The sequence below is a fragment of the Octodon degus genome, unplaced genomic scaffold, assembly GCF_000260255.1.
Source record: "Octodon degus isolate 3935 unplaced genomic scaffold, OctDeg1.0 scaffold00050, whole genome shotgun sequence".
NCBI classification, from domain to species: Eukaryota; Metazoa; Chordata; class Mammalia; order Rodentia; family Octodontidae; genus Octodon; species Octodon degus.
In genome coordinates this window covers 8,317,388-8,337,216 of record NW_004524626.1, presented here as the reverse complement: position 1 = coordinate 8,337,216, position 19,829 = coordinate 8,317,388, and the positions used below count along the sequence as shown (strand labels likewise).

Below are 19,829 nucleotides of genomic sequence, written 5' to 3'. Positions count from 1 at the left end.
GCTGGCATGTGGTGCTGGGGGATTGAACTGCGGTCCCTGTACTTTGTTAAGCTTGTTCTAAGTAGGTGCTTTAGACCACTGAGCCATCTCACCAGCCCAGGCCCGTATTATCTTAAGCTCCCTCTAGACATAGGTGGGATGCCAGGAACCTGAGCCCTGGAAGGAGCCCACCCAGTTATGTCCTTTGAAGAAATGAAATAGGAGCCAGGTGCGGTGGCTCACAGCTACAGGCCTAGCACTTGGGAGGCTGAGGCAGGAGGGGTGATGAGAGTTTGATTCCAGCCTGGACTCCAAAGTGCCTTCAAGGCCAGCTTGAACTGCATAATGAAACTCTCTCAAAAAGGGAAGAAAAAAAATGGTCATCGCTTAGCAATAATGCTCCTACCAGGCAAGCATGTGGTCCTGAGTTCAAGTTATGGTATTCCCCCCTCAAAGAAGTAAATTTAGAGAGAGGCAGTGGAAGAGTATAAAGAATTAAAATGTGTGCATGTGTCACTTTCCCATGATGAACGTAATTATTATGTGCAGCATGGGCTAATAAAAATAAAAATAAAAATTTAATTAAAAAATAAATGAAGGCCTGTAATCCCAGCACTCAGAAGAGTGAAGCAGGAGAATCACTGCAAGTTTGAGGCCAGTCTGGGCTACATAGAGAGACCTTAACCTCCCCTAAAAAAACATCCTAACCAACCAAGATGAATGAGACTATGAAGATGTGAAGGCTTTGTTTTATTTCTTTATGGTGGTACCGGGAATTGAACTCAGGACCTTGTGCTTGCCAGGCAAGAGCTTATTCTACTGAGCTATCTCCCTGACCCCAGTATGTATGTATTTGGTACAGGGTCTCAGTACACAGCTTGGACTCGTATTGACCCTCCTGTTTTCAGCCTTTCCAGCACTGGGATTACAGGTGTGCACCACCATGCCGGGTCTTGGTGGCCAGCTCAGCATGCCTGGGGTGGGGCTGGCATGGCAGGTGGAGCTGGGGATCGAACCCCAGCCCGCGGGCTGTTCTTTCTTTCTTTCTTTTTTTTGCACGAGGTGGGGAGAGACAGGGCCTGGAACCTTCCGGCTGACCTAGAACTTGTCATGATCCTATTGTCTCAGGCCCTGGAGTGCTGGCATAACCACACAGCTGCTTTCTTTACACTGGGGATTAGACACAGGGGATCGCACCACCAGCCATCTTTTTTTTTAATATTTGAAGGGCCATTGAGTTAGCTCAGCAGACTAAACGCTGCCTTGCTTAGGCAGGTGCAGGGACCAGGATTCTATCCCTGGCACCACACACACACAATTTAGTACCATTTAGTAGTTTCTAATACATTTCAGGATTTGTGCAAGCACACAATTATCTACTAGTAGAATATCATGAGCTGTGGCCTGTCCCCTTCCATCCCTAGCACCCCTGGGCCTGCTTCCTGCCTCTGGCTTCACCTGCCCTGGGCGTTTCCTGTCCGTGGAGCCCATGCTGTGTCTTTCTGCATCCAGCAACTCTCAGCACAGAATCCAGATCCTTCCATGCTGTGGCAAGTGTCACAGACTCATGTGCCTTTCCTGGCCAAGTGACAGGGGGTGGGTCCCTGTGTGGAGATGGATCCTAGACCCCACTGTTGGCACCTATGAGAGCTCACAGGCACTAGCTTTGCTTCCTCTTTATAATATTTTCACCTGTGCCTTTTTCTTTTTTTACTTTCTTTCTTTTCTTTCTTTCTTTCTTTCTTTCTTTCTTTCTTTCTTTCTTTCTTTCTTTTTCTTTCTTTTGTGGTAGTGGGGATCGAACTCAGGACCTTGCACTTACCAGGCAGGTACTTATGCCACTGTGCTAGCTTCCTGGCCCTAGCTACGCTTTTGTCACTGTTCACACCCTGGCTTCTATGTAGATGGACAATTCCATTTCTTTCAGGGGGATCTGGGGTGTAGAATCCTAGGTTGCATGGCCACTCTGTACTTCACCATTTAAGACACTGTCACGCAGCTCCCACAGCAATTGCACCTGTGAACCAGGCTCCCCAGGTCTCCATTTCCTCACCAACCCTGGTTATGATTTGTCTTTATTTATTTATTTTATTTATTTATTTATTTATTTTTTTGCGGAACCGGGGATTGAACTCAGATCCTTGAGTTTGCCAGTCAAGCGCTTATCCTACTGAGCCATCTCCCCGGCCCCATTTATTTATTTATTTATTTATTTATTTATTTATTTATTTTATACAGGGTCTCGCTATGCAACTCAGACTTGGACTTGTAGTAATCCTCCTGTCTCAGCCTCCTCAGAACTGGGATTATACGGGGGCCAGGGAGATGGCTCAGTGGAATAAGTGCTTCCCTGGCAAGCACAAGGGTCTGAGTTCAATTCCTGGTTCCGCCAAAAAAAAAAAAAAAAGTACAGAACTGGGATTATAGGTATGTGCCACCACCACTGGTTTTAGTGCCTGGCATGGTGAGCCCGGGGTTCCAGGGCCGGCCTGGCATGCAGTACCAGGGATCGAACCCAGGTCCTTTTGACTCAGCCTCTCAGATTGCTGGGATGATAGACATATACCACAAAGGCAGCTTTACTGTGGTTTTGATTTGCATTTCCCTCATGACTAATGCTACTGAACATCTTTTCACGTGCTTTCTTGGCCTTTTTTTTTTTTTTTTTTTTTTGAGAACTGTCTATTTAATTCTCCACCCAGCTGGGCATGGTGGCACATGCCAGCAATACTAGTATGTAGTAGGCTGAGGCAGGAAGACTGCTGAGCGTTCAAGGCCAGCCTGGGCTACATAATGAATTCAAGGCCAACCTGGGCTACATAATGAATTCAAGGCCAACCTGAACTATATAGCAAGATGCTGATTCAAAAACACTATAAAAATAAAATCACTCATCTACTTTTAGTTATTATGTTTGTTTTTTTTAAATTTTATTTATTTTTGCGTGTGTGTGTGGGGGGGCAGCTCAGCCCACCAGGGGGCGGGGCTGGCTGGCATGTGGTGCTGGGGATTGAACCTCGGTCCATGTGTTTTTGCTAAACTTGTTCTAAGTAGGTGCTTTAGACCACTGAGCCATCTCACCAGCCCTAGTTATTATGTTTTGATTGTTGAGTTTAATAGTTTTTTGTACATTCTACATGCTCCTCAGGTATTGGAATAGCAACCCTATAATCCCAGCCCTCTGAGAGGCTGAGGCAGGAAGATCTCAAGTGAAGGTTTTTTTTTTTTTTCCTTTTTGAGGCAGGGTCTTGCTCTGCAGCTCAGGTTGGCCTTGAGCTCCCTTTGTAGCCAAGGCTGCTCTTTTTTTTGCGGAACCGGGGATTGAACTCAGGCCCTTGTGCTTGCCAGAGAAGTGCTTACTCCACTGAGCCATCTTCCCGGCCCCCACCAAGGCTGCTCTTGAACTTGCAACAATCTTCCTGCCTCATCCTCTGAGTACTGGGACTACAGGTGAACACCACTACACCTGGCACTCAAATGAAAAATTTTAAAAGGGGATGTAGTTTAATGCAAAGAACCTGGGTTCAATCCTCAGTAGTTTTGTTTTCTTGGATTTTTTTTTTTTTTAATGTTAGCAAAGTTTTATTAAAGGTAAGAAAAGAAATAGACTCCAAAGAGCAAGTTTGGGCCAAGTAAATGAAGGTGGGCCACCACACAAAACACACTGACCACTTTTGGATTTTTGAGATAGGGTCTATGTAATTTTTTTCCCCCCCAGAACTGAGGATTGAACTCAGGCCCTTAGTGCCTGCCAGGCAAGCACGTATTCTACTGAGCCATCTCCCCAGCCCCCTAACTGTGTAGTTTAAGTTGCTCTTGACCTCACTACTAGTTACACCACTAGTTGAAGATGGCCTCAAACTAGTGGTGCTCCTCCTGCCTCAGCTTCTTCAATATTGGGATTAGAGAAGTACACCACCACGCCTGGCTCAATCCCCAGTTTTAGGGGGGAAAACCCTGCACAAATGCAGTAAAATATTGTAAATGATCATTATTAGATCAGGACCCAAGTAATATAACCACATACATCATTTATTGAGGAGTTTCCTTGTGCACGTGCAGCGCAGTTTCAGGTTGCCACACTCACCGGCTCTTTCTGCACTTGTCACAACCCCAGGAAATCATTTTATTCTCTCCAAAAGACTCTAGTGATCAGAGAGGTTAAGCAACCTGCTTAAGGTAATTCGTCCTTTTTAATATTTGAAGGGGGTTTTTTGTTTTGTTTTCAGAACAGGGGATTGAACTCAGGCCCTTGTGCTTGCCAGGGAAGCACTTATTCCACTGAGCCATCTCCCCGGCCCCAATATCTTAGGTTTTAAAATAGCAAACTCAGGTAGTTTTTCTTTTTCTTTTTTTTTTTGACGGGGTGGGCAGGTGGGGGGTGGGGGGGAGTACAGCGGTAACAGCAGGACTAAGGACAAAGCCCTGCCTCACTTTCTGTTCTTGCTCCTGGAGTAGGAGTGGAGGTGAAGGGGACTGTGCCACCTTACCAAGTCCCTGAGGACCCTCAACTGCCCCTGGCAATGTCTGGAGTTGGATCCTTGCTCTGAGTCCCTCTCAGGGCCTGTTTTTGGGAGTGTCAGACAAACGCTACTCTTTTTCTGGGCTGCAACGAAGTCGGACACGACACCAAACTCCGCTGAGAATTTTATAGATTCTGTCCAGACCCTGTAGGAATGACTCCTCTGGGTCCTTTCTGATAGGATATCTCGGGGGGCCAGGGAAATGGCCCAGGGGGCCAGGGGATGGCTCAGTAGAATAAGCGCTTCCCTAGCAAGGTGCAAGGGCCTGAGTTCAATCCCCGGTTCTGCCAAAAATAAATAAATAAAAATAAAAAGATAGGATATCTCGGAGCGGTGAGTACAGTGGGGGAAACTGAGTCGCAGACAGCCCTGCTGCCATTGGGGAGCTTAGCCCTTTGAGGGCTGAAGCCCGGGCTTTAGCTCTCTGCAGATCGCCGCTGTATGGGCTGGGTCTCTCTTGATCTCCAGCTTCCAGGCCGCCGAGCTGCCTGCCGCAGGTTTGGGGAACAGGAGCTCTCACAGCAGCACTCGGGGCAAAGTCCCGGTTCCACCCTCCTCCGGACCCATGGCGCCTCCCTCGGTTCCTTCCCACCTACTCGGCTGGTTTCGCTGCAAGTCCTGGGGCCGTCACTTCCCCTCTGGGAGCCTCCCCGGGGTTCCCCTGGAAGCCAATGATTATTACAAAAGCCAATTCAACCCGCATGGGTGTTGAAAGGCGCTTTTAATCTCTTGAGCGAAAAAGCAATAAAGTCCCGTGTTGGAGGGGGCGATGCTTTGAAGCCACGGAGCAGAACAGGTCCATTTCTCTCAGGCTGCGGTAGTTTGGGGCCTCTATATAACATAGTGGTGTTCATAATAATAATGACAAATAATACGAATGACAAGAGGATTAGAGGTTAACCTGGAGGCAAGCGGATCTCCTTGAACTGTGACAGCCACCGGGTAAGCGCCCAAGGAAGGCACTGAAACAACGGACAGCAGCCTTCCACATCGGGGTGCGAATGGAGGGGAAACTGAGGCCCGAAGTCTCCTCCCACGGCATCCCTGGTAGCCGATCGCATCCCGCCAGTCCCTTCCCAAGTGTTTGCACAGGGCGCCTACTGTGCGCATGGGGGCAGCCAGTGAGCCCCGGTCACGCTGTTCTCACCATTTGTCCCCTCTTCTCCTTCACTCTCCTCCGCCAGACCTCTCCCACGACCAGGGAGGAAGTAGGAGAAAAGACAGACGAAAAAAATAATAATAAAGTTGAGCTGAGCCAACACCTCCCCACTGCCCACCTCCGCCCCTCCTAAGCCACGCAGATTCGTGCGGCAGCAGGACGCAGGACCCAGGACTACGGGTCTGGGTCCCCTGTTCCGCCCAGTGACCTACAGTTGGGTGGGGGAACTTGGGAAAGCCTGGAAAACAACCTCTCTCCTCCTCCTCCTCCTCCCCGCCCCCTCGCCAACCCCTTCCCCGCGCTACGCCCCTGGCAGCCGCGGGTGGAGGCGACCGCTTTATATAATCACAGGACGGCAGGTCTCCTGTAGCCTTCGGGGACCCTGGCGGGCTCTCGCCATCTAGGTTCTGGCAAAGCCTGGGGTCCCTTGCGCAGGCTGGGCAAACTGAGGCCTGCGAGGCACAGGAGCTTGGCCCAGGGTGTGTGGGTGTGGGGGTAGGGGATCTCCACGCGTTCATTTCCCTACCCTGCCTCTCACCCAGTCACCCAACTGCCCACCCGACCGCCGGAGGAGCGCGCCCCACGCCCGCATCGCCAGTGCTCACGGCGCTCCCCGCCCCGCTGCCAACGCGCCACGCCCCGGGCGTCAGGGGCAAAGCCCGAGCCCCCTGCACCCCGCCCTGCCGCGCCGAGGCTGGGGGCCTGTTTATCTGGAGCCCCCACCCCCTGCACCGGGGGCGCCTCTACCCCCCCGCGCCCCGGGGAGCTCTGGGGCCAGATAAGCCGGCCGCCTGGCACTGGGCCGCGCGCGGGGCTGAGAGGTCAGGGAGGGGGGCGCGCGCAGAGGCGGGCTGGACCCCCCCTTACTCCCCACAACTTGACACAAAACCTAATAACAGCTCGGGCTCCCCGGCGCAGCGGGGCGAAACCCCACGGGAGGGCAGGGACGTGGCAAGAGCGGACCTGCAGAGCCTGTTCTGGCCTCCGAGGCTCGGGCGCGGGGTGGGGGGGGCGGGCTGGGCGTGGGGGGGGCGGCGGCTGCGGCACCTTTAAGACAAGGGAGGACCCCTCTTGCCCTCGGAGAAACCAGGAAGGGAGTCGCGAGCATCATACGGGGCTTTGCTGTACTGTACGGTGACTGTAGGGGCAGTGACGCCGCCGCTGCCGGAGCGAGGAGCGCCACGGGCCGAGCGCTAGCCCGGGGAGCGCGAGCGCCAAGGACCCCGCCGGCCGAGGGCGCCCCGTCCCCGACTCCGGGCCCCGGCCCCGCGCCCCGGCCCGGTCCGAGCCCCGGCCCCGCGAGGTGAGTCCACAGCGCCCGAAGGCGCGGGTTGCAGGGCGGGGACCGCGGGGAGGGGGCTTGCGCGGCTCCCACCCTGCGCCTGGACCTGGACTAGGGGACCTTCCTGCCCCCAAGTTTCCAACACCGGGGTCCTCCTGGTAGTGGCTCAGAGGCGCCCCAAATTAGGAGCCCGGGACCGGGAGAGGGAATTGGGGGCGAAGTGCATGGTTTGTGCGCCAGCCGCCCCCCCAACCCCACCCGGGTGCTTGGCTTTCGGGGCTCCCAGGCGCGGAGAAGCGGGGGAGGGGAAGCTGGGATGCATTGAGGGTGTAGGGGGAAACCGGCGTGGGGAGATGGGGGGCGCGTCGCGTGCTAACTTTGCTGCCGCGTCCGGCTCGGGGGGCTCTTTCACCTCTCCCCCTACCCCAGCGGGGGCCTATTCGGTGTTGCGTGCATACGTTGGAGTTGGCCAGGATGGAGCTTCATGGGGGATGGGGGGGAGGGGGCTGAAAAAACAGGGAGGGGGGCTTTGCAAAGGAGGGGAAGGGGTGGGGTGTCCGGGAGGGTGGGCGGGAGGGATCGCGGAGCCTTCTGGGTGTCGTGGTCTCTAGGCCGCTTGTGACTGGTAGGTGACAGGAGGTAAGAACTACTAGTCCCAGAGTACACCGCGCCTGCGGCCCGCCGAGGCCCACGGGGAGGGGTAATGCAGAGGAGGGGCGGTGAGCGGCGGGCCCACTGGCCAATGAGTGTGGGCGACGGCTCGGCGCGGCGCTGCGGGTGGAGCCTACGCGGAGGCGGGGCCTGCGACGGCTCCCCTAGCCGGGGGCCGGTGGCGGTCCCGGCTTCCGGCTGCGCGGCCGCGGGCCGCCCCCTCCCCGCCTCGGGCCCCTCCCGCTTGTTGTGTAACTGCCCCCAGCCCCCTTCCCCTCGGGTCCCCTAACCCAAAAACGGGGACCCCCTCTTCTTCGAGGGAGCTCCCCTGGTAGGGTGTTGATGAGGCGGCTGTGCGGTGCAGGCGAGCCCGGGGATGCGCGGCCTGGCGCGGGCCGGCCGGGGCGCGGGGGAGGTGGCGGGCGGGCGGGCCCAGATCCGGGGTAATTTGCATCGCCCTCCCCCCAGCCCGGGTGGGGATTGGCCGCCGGCGGCGGGGGGTGGCGCGGGGCCAGGCGCATTGCCGCCTCCCGGGCCTCGGAGGAGCCAGCCCAGCCGCTGCCGCCGCCGCCGCCGCCGGGGCCGGGCCCCTCGCGCTGCCCCGGGAAGGAGGTAGGAGCCCGCTCCCGTTCGGCGGGGTCGGGGTGGGGGCCGCGACGTGGTGGGACGGGGCGCTTCCTGCTCCCTCCCTCACTGGGCCCGGCGCCTCCGCCTGCGCGCGCGGCCCCCGATCCCCGCCCGCGCCCCCGAGCGCGTGACCCCGTCTCCTCTGGCCGGACCCCCCCCCTTCCCCTTGACGCCAAGCACCACGTGCGAGCCCTACGCCCGGGCAGGAGGGGCGAGCCGCGCGATCTGGTCCCCTCCCCCTCTCGCTCTCCCTTCCTCCCTCCCCCAGCCTGGGGCTGCGGACCTGGCCGGGGGCTCAGCGAAGCTCTGAAGCCGGTCCATTGCTAGGACCAGGCCTTTATGGCTCCTAGGAGATACCGACTCCCCCGCGTTTGCTCCTGTGGCCCACTGGGGAACCCAGGGACCGCCGCAGGACGCTGCTGTCCAGCCAGGCCCAAGGCACTCAGGGGTTGTCTACTAAGAGTTTGGCAGCGAGGACTTGGCGGTGTTGCACGGGGAAGCCGGCAGCGCCTTCTCTCCCCCCAGCCAGGCGGCGGAAGTGAGAGAGGTGTGCGTGCCCCTTCCTCCAGCGGGCCCACCTGGCTCACCCATGGGTGGCTAGCCCGCCACCCCCCTTCTCCTCCCTGCCAGCTGCCTCTCGAAGCCACCGGAGAGGGCGTCCGGGATTCCATGTCAGCCCCCCCACCCAGGGCCATGGCCAGGGCCAGGGCGTAACCCTGAGTGTGCCGCTCCCACACTGGGGGAGGCCTCTCCTCCATCGGCCTGATTACTTCCTATTGGGAGAACTGGCCTAGGAGAGGTCCCTAGGCCCAGGCAGGGTAGAGGGCTCCAGGCTGGCAGGGCTGTGTTCTCTCAGGACCATCTCCCATGGGGCTCTGGCTAGGCCTGGCACCTCTCAGCTGGGCTCGGGGCTCTGTTTACGGCCTACCGTCTCCACCATCTCTGAGGAGACGGGCCTGGGGGAGGGGGACCTCAGCCGCCGCCGGCTGGAGAAGCCAAGCCTCATGCCGGAAAGAGGACCCAACGGGGACACTGAAATTTTAATTCGTGGGTCACTTTGGGGGGGTATTTATTATTCAGTTCTGATTGGCTGCGTGTGGACCAGTCAGCACCCTGGCCTGGGCTGGGAGCCACCAACTCTTAGCCTGGGGAAGGGAAGCAGGCACTGCAGGGCGCACGTGAGCCCTTGCTTTTTGAGGGAGACTGAGGCAGAGCCCAGCCTGGCTGTGAGGAAGGTCCCTGGGATAGGAGTGAGACCTTGGTGTATTGGGGTTTGTTGTGTTGTTTCCTTGCAGCCATCTAATCTGGAGCTTGGTCCACCTGGTGGCTGTCCTTGCTACCGTATGAGGCTGGAGCCGAGGCCCCCCCAGTGACCTAGGCAGCTTTGGTCTTTAGAGCAAGCTGGGTGTCAGAGTTGTTGGTGGACAGAGGAGCTGGTGGCATGGAGGAATAGAGAGCAGCCCAAGGTCACATTTGTAGCTACATCCGACCCCTCATTGTAGAGCCTTTCTAAAATCCCTTGGGTGGTATGGCCTGGGCACCTGCCCACCTGTGTCCTCCATCACCTGTCATGAGCAAGCACATGAACAGTCACCCAGGTTCTGTCTGAAGATGACATTGTGCTCAGAGAGGGCCAGCGAGACTCCCAAGGTCACCCAGCATGAGACCCAGAGCTCCTGCCTCCCAGCCTCATGAGGCAGGCACTCCGGAATGTAGGCTGTGCCAGGTGACAGCAAGGCCCTTTCCCATTCCGTTTGTTGTGCCCAGGGGGACTGGGGTCACCTCTCCAGAGCCATATCCCAGGTCCACTTTTTTTTAAAGCAGCACTGGCTGAGCTTGGACTACCAGGAGCCTCCTCTGCCCTGAAGACCCCAGTAGAGCCTGCGGATCCCCTGCATTCACCCCCTCCCTTGTGCTGGAGGGAGCACCCTGGGCCAGCTCCAGCTACTTGGGATCTAGATGCTTGGGTGTCGGGCGTAGGTCATCCGGCCACTTGAGACACCCTCAGAACCCCCACCAAGTCACCTTGTCCCCTCCCTGTTATGTTCTGAACCGCCCTGTAGTAGCTCTGGGTGGCAGAGACCAGCGGAACAGGCTAGGCCAGGCCCTGCTCCATCTGGGACTCATCCAGGGCCGCCACGTCTTGTCTGCCGGCCTCAGCTTTTCTGTCAGTGCAACGGGACACCTTTGGGGACATTATGTGGATATTGTCTCCAGCGCACCCTGGAACTGCTCTGGGAGGCCCTGGGAACAGCTGTTGAGGGTTTTGATCTAAACACTGCCAATCCCTTTCTTGAGGACCCTGAGAGCCTGAGTATCTACTAGGCCATCCTAGGTCCCCAGGCCTCAGGGTGGGGGATTTCATGGCCTGCTGCTACCTAGGGGCTGTGTGCGACGGGAGGGGATAGATCTGGGAGGACTAGTCAGGCTGGCCAAGTTGGTTAAATAGCCTGTGTTTGGATTCCAGTTCTGCTGTGTGACCTGGGGGGAGTCACCACCCCTCTCTGGGCCTGCCTCTTGGAGCCAGTAGCATGGGCATAGAGTACAGTACTCATAACCAGAATCAGGCCTGGTGTCCTGTAGGGAGAATCTGGCACTGGTACAGAGGTAGGCCAGAGGGCCAGCCCCTCCATCTGTCCCCTCAGCAGGCTGTGGTCGGTCACTTGGTAGAAGTGTCCCCACCCACGCCTTTCTGGTCTAACTGGAAAACAAGGCCTGTCCCATTAGGGCGTGTGTAATAGGGATCCGGCCGGATTCTGCACATCACCTGAGCCCCTTTACCTTGGGCTTCCAGGCTGAGGCTCTCCAGCAGCCATGCCAGGCATGGCACACTACAGATGGCTCCAGGTGACAAACAGGTCTGTCAGGTCGTTGCAGTCTAGAGGGTATTTAGAAGAGCAGGTGGGGTGGCAGCGATGGGATTCTGCAGAGCCGAGTCTTGCTCACCCCTGATGACAGGAAGCTCATTCTCTCTGCCCCTTTTGGGGGTGGTTGAAGCTTCCCCTGGGAACCCAGCCTCCTGGCTCTGGGCTTCCTGGTCCATGATGGCACTTGGGAGTGTGGGAACAGAGTGGGCCTTGGTCCCATCCTGGAGTCAGGGTCTGATGACTGTCCACAGCCATCTCTGCCCCCCATGAACACACACTTCCCACTGGGCTGGCTGCTTTCCTGCTTCTGGCCCTTTAAGGCCTGGGCAGGAAGCCCCTCCCCACTTAGGGCAATAAATGGACATGTAAAATGGCCGAGGGCCCTGTGGGCCCTGTTTGCTCCAGGTCTGGCCCAAGGGAGGACTGCTGCCTGGCAGGGGAGGCGGGCAGGCAGGCAAGGGGTGGACTGGCTGCCGGCTGTGAGCCACCCTGGGCCTTGGTGATCCCCGGCACTTTGGTGGGGAGGGGGGTACTGCAGGGGCCAGCCTAGCTCCATGTGTGACCTTGGGCCAGCCACCCACCCTGTCAGGGTCTGGCTTTACCTTCTGCTTTCCTTCTTGGTCTGTGTCGCCTGCTTGCCCGGCACATAGTAGGTGGAAGTGGGCTGGATTCCTGGAATAACGCTGAACAACCAGGTTCCACAAGCACGTTCCCCTCTTGTCTTCAGGGAGTGGGCAGTAGACAGGCTGGGTGGGACTTTTGGGGGACTGGCTCAGACACACAGTAGGTCCTCAGCTGGGTTTGCTGCCTGGACACGAGTAGGACTGTACTCGCTGGCTCTCCAGGGGACCCTTTTCTTTCCACTGCTAGGATCCTGGGGAAGCGGCGGTTCAGAGAGATTGTATCTGTAGCTGGGTCACACAGCGCGTGAGGAGGACCTGCGTGTGAGCCCAGGCTGTCCTGTGTGGCACCCAGTAGGTGTGCAGTGCTCCTCCTGTGCCTCTCACTTCTCTTCCTGGAAGGCAGAGGATCCGGCCCCTCATTGAGTGGTCCCCTACCCCAGAAGTGCCCTCCAGGAAGGCTGTGGGTGGCTGTTACGTGCCCAGTGTTCCTTGTCCTTGGGGATCATGGGTAGAAGGAGGCTGGGCCCTATCCGTCACCTTAACTGGGATCCTTAGGAGGTCCCCCTTTTCCTTGCTCCCCTCAGCTTCTCAGTGCTGGGGTCTCCCCCAAGGACACTTGCTGTTCTCTGACCTCACTTCATGTCCCCGGAAGCCAGGAGGTGGCAGCAGCTCCCTTTGAAGCACCTGAGCCCTGGCCTGGCCACCTGTGTGCTGTGTGACCTTGGGTGGGTCTCAGTACCTGTCTGAGCCTCTCCTGGGTGTGAGGAGGATGAGTCTAAGGCACCTGTTCAGTCTGTAGAAGCTCCAGGAGCAGGGGACAGGCTGAAGCAAAGCCTGCATCCTGCCACTTTGAAAAGCAGTTACAGCATGTAGCCTGTGTTCAGGCAGGAGTGGGCTGGGGGTATCCGCAAGCCTGGCCTCATCTGGTAGTCACCCTACTGTGTGCCACCTGCAGCCCAGGAGGGATCTGCTGGGGCCTGTCCCTTGTGGGGTGGCTGAGGCCAAGTCAGCACTGTGCATCCCAGAAGTCCCACATAGGCAGCGTGGGGGTGGAGCCGTGGCAGGGCTGGGGAAGGGCCTAGCCTCAGGGGTCCTCCAGGGTGGGGCTGGGGCTCCCAAGGGAAGGAGACACAGCAGCCACTTCTAGGACCCTACTGGGTATCAGTGTCAGTCAGTCCTGTAGTGGGTGTGCAGCCTGTGGGGACCCCAGGGGCTGGCGACCCCCAACTCATCTCCCCCCACCTACAGGCAGGGTCTTGGCCCTTGTCACAGGTAGAGGCCCCCCAGGAGGCCCAGGTGGGGGCGGTGACAGGGTGTGGCCAACAGGTGCCTCCTGTTCCTGGAGAGAGGGCGGGCCAGGTGTTGGCAGGGCCAGGGCAGGAGCCGCCTGTCCGGGTGGGTGGGGGACTGGCATCTGGACCCCAGCCCAAGCAGATTGCCTTCCTGGATGTCTTGGATCAGGATTCTATCCTTCTCTGGGCCTTGATTTTCCCACCTGTCATATGGGAACCATGACACTCATGGGAGTTTTCCTGGCATGGCCAGCCTCTCCCCAGGGCCTGGTCCTTGGGCCAAGCGGATGATGTTTGGGGGAAGGGATCCCAGAGAGAGATGGTTGTTCAGACCCAGCCAGGACTGGAGGTCCCTCCTGTGCCAGGGCATCTCGACCCTTGAAGTAGGGCTCAGGCAGTCTCTGGTCCTGGGTGCAGCACTGGTAGAAAGCCCAGGTGGCCTCCTCATCCAGGGGCAGTAGAGGAAGCAGTGGCGGCTGAGTTACTTCGACCACCAAGGTCCCCCAGGACACCAGGCAGGGAGCACCAGGTCACCTGAGGGAGGACAGCCCAGTGTTCTTGGGTAGCCATCTTGGGGGCCCTGGGGACCTTGGTCAGAGTTCTGTCTGTGATGTGTGGGGCAGGCCTTGGCGAGCAGGGGTCGGTCTGTCTGATCCAAGCCCCATCTGTCCACGTGTGGCCCGAGGTGTGGGGGTCAGACGGCAGATGGTGGCAGGGGGTGGAAGCCACCAAAGGGGGCTCCTCAGTGGCTTTCCGGGGCCATGGCACGTGCAGGGTCCTCCCCATCCTGGCCCCCCTGTTCCTGGCAGCCACATCTGAGCCGCCCCTCCCAAGCCCCTCCCCACAGCGGGTGGCTGGGTGGAGGAAGGGGGGCCCCCAGCAGCTGGTGTGGCGGGAAGGAGGGTGGGTGGAGGGCTAGAGCCCTGGCAATGAGCAGGCTGCACAAAGGCCTCTGTGTGGCCATGGCAGACCCCGCGCCAAGGACTGCTGGGGTGGGCAGACACCGGACCACCGGGTGAGACCCCAGTCAGAGGGGTCCCATGGGCCTCAGGAGGCCTGGACTAGGCCCTGTTACCGGGGAGAGGCCTGGGCCCAGCCCAGAGGAACCGGAGGAGCATGGTTGGCTTTGGGTGGTACGGGGCTCCCTGGTGAGGGTGGAGGGTTGGGGACAGGAGCCAGAGGGTTGCACAAGGCCTTGGGTGGGCGGATGAGTCACAGCTCAGGGGAAGCAGAAAGGAGCGGGTGGAGGAGAGGAGTGGGTTGGACGGTCCTCCAGGGGCCTGTGCCTTCAGGAATCAGGGCCCATTTGACAGATGGGGAGACTGAGGTCCAAAGAGCACCAGGATCTTGCTGCAGGCTTCATGGCCGAGCTGAGTTGTAGAGAGGCGAGTGGAAGGCCCTCAGCCCTGGCCCCTCCTGAGGCCTCGCCCGGGCGCTACTTGGTCTTCCCTATTACTCACTTCCACACTGAGCCCGTCCTGGGGGCTCATGGGCAGGAAGAGGTTTGTCAGCTGCCACAGGCCCTTTCCCCATGGGACACACCCTCTGTTCCCTTGAACACAGCCAGGTCTTGAACCTGGGTGCCCAGGGTTCCACCTTGCTCCTTGTGCCAACTCAAGAGTCCCCAGAGGAGACGGGGGTCACAGGGGCCAAGTTTGGGTAGGGTTTAGCTCTCCTCGACAGATGGTGACACACAGTGGCCCCTCCCAAGTTGTTTTCTCTTCCTCCAAGGAGCTGAGTGCCAGGGCTTGGGGGTCACAGATGGGCTTAGAGGAGGGACCTTGCACCTGTCCCTGCCTGGTACATTGCTTGGGTACCTACTGTGTGCCTCACAGACCTCCAGGTGCCCTATGACCTGGATTCCCACCTGGCCCCCACCTCTCTCGCTGCAGCTAGAGTACTTTTCACTAGCATTATGTCATGCATAAAATAGATTAGGATTAAAACTGGGCATGGTAGCACATATCTGTAATCCCAGCAGTCAGGAGGCTGAGGCAGGAGGAACACCTTGAGGTTTTTTGTTGTCTTTGAGACACAGTCTAGTCTAGTCTTTTTTTTGCATACAAGGTCTTGCTATGTGTTTCAGGCTGGCCTAAATCTCACTGTATAGCCTAGAAATAGGCTGGAACTTGGGGCAGTCCTCCTGCCTCAGCCACCCAGTGCTGGGGGTACAGATGTGCACCACCATACCCAGCAAAAAATTCATGTTGTTTTTTTTGTTTGTTTTTTTGTTTTGGTGGAAGTGGGGAGTTCTACTGAGCCATCTCCCCAGCCCCAATGCTTTTTCTTTTTTTCTTTTTGAGAGTTCAGACTGGCTTTGAGCTTAGTTTGTAGCCCAGGCTGGTCTCAAACTTGCAAGGATCCTCCCTCCAACAGCTGGGATCACAGGTGTGCATCACATCCGGCAGGATTACCCTGAGTTCAAGGCCAGCCTGGACTATATGGCAAGACCCTGTCTCAAAGATAAAAAAGGTCGAGGTTAAGGCGCTTGAGCATTCTCCTGTACAGCTGATAAACTAAGGATACATGAATAACCTTATGCATAGCTGGGGACACCAAGACCAGCTGTGAGGTCAGGTGTTGCCCAGGGTCCTGGGTGCAGGACCACCATGCTTACAGCAGTGTTCTCCCCACCCCACCCCAATCCCACAGGTCTCGGCGCGGAAGATGGCCGGCGGCGTGGACGGCCCCATTGGGATCCCGTTCCCCGACCACAGCAGTGACATCCTGAGTGGGCTGAATGAGCAGCGGACGCAGGGGCTGCTGTGCGACGTGGTGATCCTGGTGGAGGGCCGTGAGTTCCCTACACACCGCTCGGTGCTGGCTGCCTGCAGCCAGTACTTCAAGAAGCTGTTCACGTCGGGCGCTGTGGTAGACCAGCAGAACGTGTATGAGATCGACTTCGTGAGCGCCGACGCACTCACCGCACTCATGGACTTCGCCTACACCGCCACGCTTACGGTGAGCACAGCTAACGTGGGCGACATCCTCAGTGCCGCGCGCCTGCTTGAGATCCCAGCTGTGAGCCACGTGTGCGCCGATCTCCTGGACCGGCAAATACTGGCGGCAGATGCAGGTGGCGACTCGAGCCAGCTCGACCTCGTGGATCAGGTGGACCAGCGCAACCTGCTACGCGCCAAGGAGTACCTGGAGTTCTTCCAGAGCAACCCCATGAACAGCCTGCCCCCTGCTGCCGCTGCCGCTGCTGCCGCCGCTGCCAACTTCCCATGGTCCGCCTTTGGGGCGTCCGATGATGACCTAGATGCCACCAAAGAGGCCGTTGCAGCTGCTGTGGCTGCTGTGGCTGCAGGTGATTGCAATGGCTTAGACTTCTATGGTCCAGGTCCCCCAGCTGATCGGCCCCCTGTGGTTGAAGGAGATGAAGGTGACAGCAACCCAGGTCTATGGCCAGAGCAGGATGAGGATGCTCCGGCCACCGCCACTGCAGGCGGTCTCTTCCAGCCACCTGTGGCCCCACCAGCTGCCACACAGAATGGCCACTATGGCCGCACCGGTGAAGAGGAGGCGGCCTCGCTTTCGGAGGCGGCACCTGAGCCTGGGGACTCGCCGGGCTTCCTGTCGGGCACGGCGGAGGGCGAGGATGGGGATGCTGGTGATGTGGACGGACTGGCAGCCAGTACGCTGCTGCAGCAGATGATGTCGTCGGTGGGCCGGGCGGGGGCACTAGCGGGTGGGGACAGTGATGAGGAGTCTCGGGCCGAGGACAAGGGCGTCATGGACTACTACCTGAAGTACTTCAGCGGCGCCCACGAGGGGGATGTGTACCCAGCGTGGTCACAGAAAGGTGAGAAGAAGATCCGAGCCAAGGCCTTCCAGAAGTGCCCTATCTGTGAGAAGGTCATCCAGGGTGCCGGCAAGCTGCCGCGCCACATCCGCACACACACCGGCGAGAAGCCCTATGAGTGCAACATCTGCAAGGTCCGCTTCACCAGGTGAGCGCCTCCAGCCCCGCCACACCTCTCAGGCCATTCTTGTCCCCGTGGCTTCCTGACTGTGGAAGAAACGGCCATATCAACACGGTGTGACCGGGCACAGGAGAGTATGCCTGTGATCCTGGCACTCTGGGAAGCTGAGGCAGGAGGATACTATGTAGTGCAAGGGCCTGGATTCAATCCGCAGGACAGAAAATAACCCCACAGTGTATGAGGTGTGAAGAGCCTGCCCACAGTGGGGTGGAGAGTGAGCCTTCTGGTTTCAGGTAGTTACCTGTATTGAGAAATTCTTAGTTTTCTTTGCTATGGGAGAAAGAGAACCCCTAGTACAGACAGCTGGCTGGGGAGGGGTCATTGGCTTCGCTTGGCCAGTGTTTATTTATTATATATTTATTTGGTCTTAAGCTCTTTATTTTTTGAGGCAGTGTCTCAGCAGCTCATGAAGATTTGACCAGGCTGGGCTTGAACTGTGGTCTTCCTGCTTTAGCCTCACAAAGTACTGGGACGACAAGTGTGTGTCATCATGCCTGGTTTGGTTAGCATATCTTGATTTTTTATTTATTTATTTTTTTTTGAGACAGGTTCTTGCTGTGCAGTTCGGGCTGGTCTTAAGCTCACTTTGTAGCCCAGACTGATCTTGAATTCACAATGATCCTCCTGCCTCAGCCTCCCGAGTGCTGGGCTTATGGGCGTGTGCCACCACACCCAGCCTGGTCAGCACTTTTTAAGCACCTGCTGTATGCTGGGCTCTGTTCCAAGCACTGAAGGACATAATAGTGGACAGGCTCAAGTCCCTGTGGGGCCACCAAGGGAGGGAGTGCTGGTGGAAAAATTTAAGTTGAGCTTGGAAGGAGCTGTGGGAAAAGTGTCCTAGGCTGCTGGCCGCCTGTGCAAAGGCCCTGAGGCCGGTTGGGCTTGGGATTGCAGCCAGCGGAGGTGGAAGGGCCCAGGCAGGAGCTGTGGGCTTAGTCCCTGAGCTGGAAGAGTTCAAGGTCAGGCCAGTGGTTTCCAATTGGGTCTTAAGAGTCCAGAGGTGGCTGGCTGGCCCATGTGGACAGAGGGCGGGCTGGCCCAGTGGGGGTGGGGGGCTGGCAGTAGGGACCCAGCCAGGCTGGGTGACTCAGCGTCACCCCCTGCCCCCAGCCTGGCCGCCCTGGGGTTCCCCAGCCACGCCTCTCAAGGCTGAAGAAAGAGGCCATTGTCCCAGCTTCCTGGCCTCACCCCTCAGGACAGGAACCAGGGTTTGACCCCCTCCCCGGCAGCTGGGTGAGGAAGGTGCGGCTGGGCTCTGGCACCCAGGGGTGCCAGGTGAGGGCAAAGGGCAGTCTGCTGTGTGAGTTTAGGGTGCTGGACATCTGGGGAGCTTCCTCTTGCAGGTAGGAGTTCTCAGGTGGCCTCTAAGTAAACTCAGGAGGGGACAGCATGGCCAGAGGGTCCTGCCCAGTGAGGTGGCCTGGCCTGCCCTCCACTTGCCACCAGGACCACGACAGGTCCAGTCTGGTTGCGCCATGACTTAGCCCGAATTGGGCCACACCCACCCAGGCCCAGCGTGGGGCTGGTCCCACCTGTGTCAGGGAAACTGAGGCACAGAGAGCTCTTCATGGGGCTGGTCGTTTCTGCACAGGCCCCCACTTCCTCTTTGTGCCCCCTTTGGGAGCCCCCACCCCCACCCCCTGCAGGCCCAGAAGCCTAGGGGCCCCTCTGAGTCACACCAGGCAGATCGTTGAGTAAGCAGGGCCTGTGGCAGCCGGGGCTATAATTACCCGGCCAAGGCTAGGGGGTGATGAAACTCACTGCTTCCACCCCCAGCCCGCCTCTGTGTGGCCCCTGGCCTGCTGTGCAGCCCTGGGCAGGTCATTTCCCCTCTCTGAACCACCCAACTTTTGCTGGGAGAGCACAGAACAGCGAGAGGGAAGTGTAGCCTGCCCTGGGCCCTCTGGCTTGGGCCTGGGCACGGCACCCTGCAGGCCCTTCCGAGGGCTTGTCCAAGGCAGAAAAAGCCAGATGCCCCAAGCTGTTCAGCCAGGGGTTTGTTGTCATCCAAGTTCTGTTGGCTCAAGCAGGGCCACAGGATTGTGGAGAGGGCAGAAGTCAGGCTGCAGAGAGCTTCAGAGGGCCATGGAAGGCTGTGAGCACGAAGGGAGGGACCTGGGGCTGGAGGAGCCCAGGGCTGAAACTGCAGTAGAGGGTGGAAAAGGCAGAGTGGCACAGTGAGCCCTTGAGGGGTGAGTAGGAGTTTGTCAGGTTTGCAGTAAAGAAAATGTGTCTGCTGCGTATGAGACAGAGCAGCCTCCGAGCAGCTCTGATGCAAGGCACAAGGGTCGGCAGCAGCGAGCGCAGCAGGTGCCAGGCAGGGCTCCCGAGGCCCAGCCCCTGCGCCTGCCCGCTGGATGGGTTCCAGCTAGCCTGGCGGTGAAGGGAGTTTCACATACATCATTTCAAATTTTCTGGCAGCCACATGAAAGGGAAAAAAGTTAGAACAGAGGGGCTGGGGAGATGATGGCTCAGTAGAATAAGCACTTCCCTGGCAAGCGCAAGGGTCTGAGTTCAAGCCCTGGTTCCACAAAAAAAAACAAAACAAAACAAAAACGTTAGGACAGGCCAAAGTAGTGTTTGTCATATTTTACAAAGCCGAATAAATCCATTTCGCTGATCTACATACAAAATTACCAATGTTTTTATATCATCTTGCATATTAAATAAAGGCTTTAGGGAGGTTGCTTTTTTAGGCGGGGGACAGAGTCTTACTATACTTTCCAGGCTGATCTCAGACTTGAAGTAATCTTCCTGCCTCAGCTTCCCAAATGCTGGGATTATAGATAGACAGCACCATGCCTCGCTAAAACTCCTAAAGTCCAGGGTGCCTTTAGTAC

General features: G+C 57.8%; 1 protein-coding gene across 3 annotated transcripts in view; it reads left to right on the top strand.

The window, feature by feature from the left end:
* Positions 1 to 6,757: 6,757 nt before the first annotated feature.
* Positions 6,758 to 19,829, top strand: part of Zbtb7a (zinc finger and BTB domain containing 7A) — a 15,323-nt gene continuing 2,251 nt past the window's right edge. The window contains exons 1-2 of one of the 3 annotated variants that reach the window (XM_023717004.1): positions 6,758 to 6,964; positions 15,656 to 16,956. In XM_023717004.1, coding sequence (XP_023572772.1) covers positions 15,671 to 16,956 — 1,286 coding nt within the window. In that variant the 5' untranslated portion in view covers positions 6,758 to 6,964; positions 15,656 to 15,670. Of the gene's footprint in view, positions 6,965 to 8,022; positions 8,207 to 8,234; positions 8,769 to 15,655; positions 16,957 to 19,829 lie in introns of those variants that run through there. The other 2 variants (XM_004632742.2, XM_023717003.1) reach the window with 2 other exon arrangements.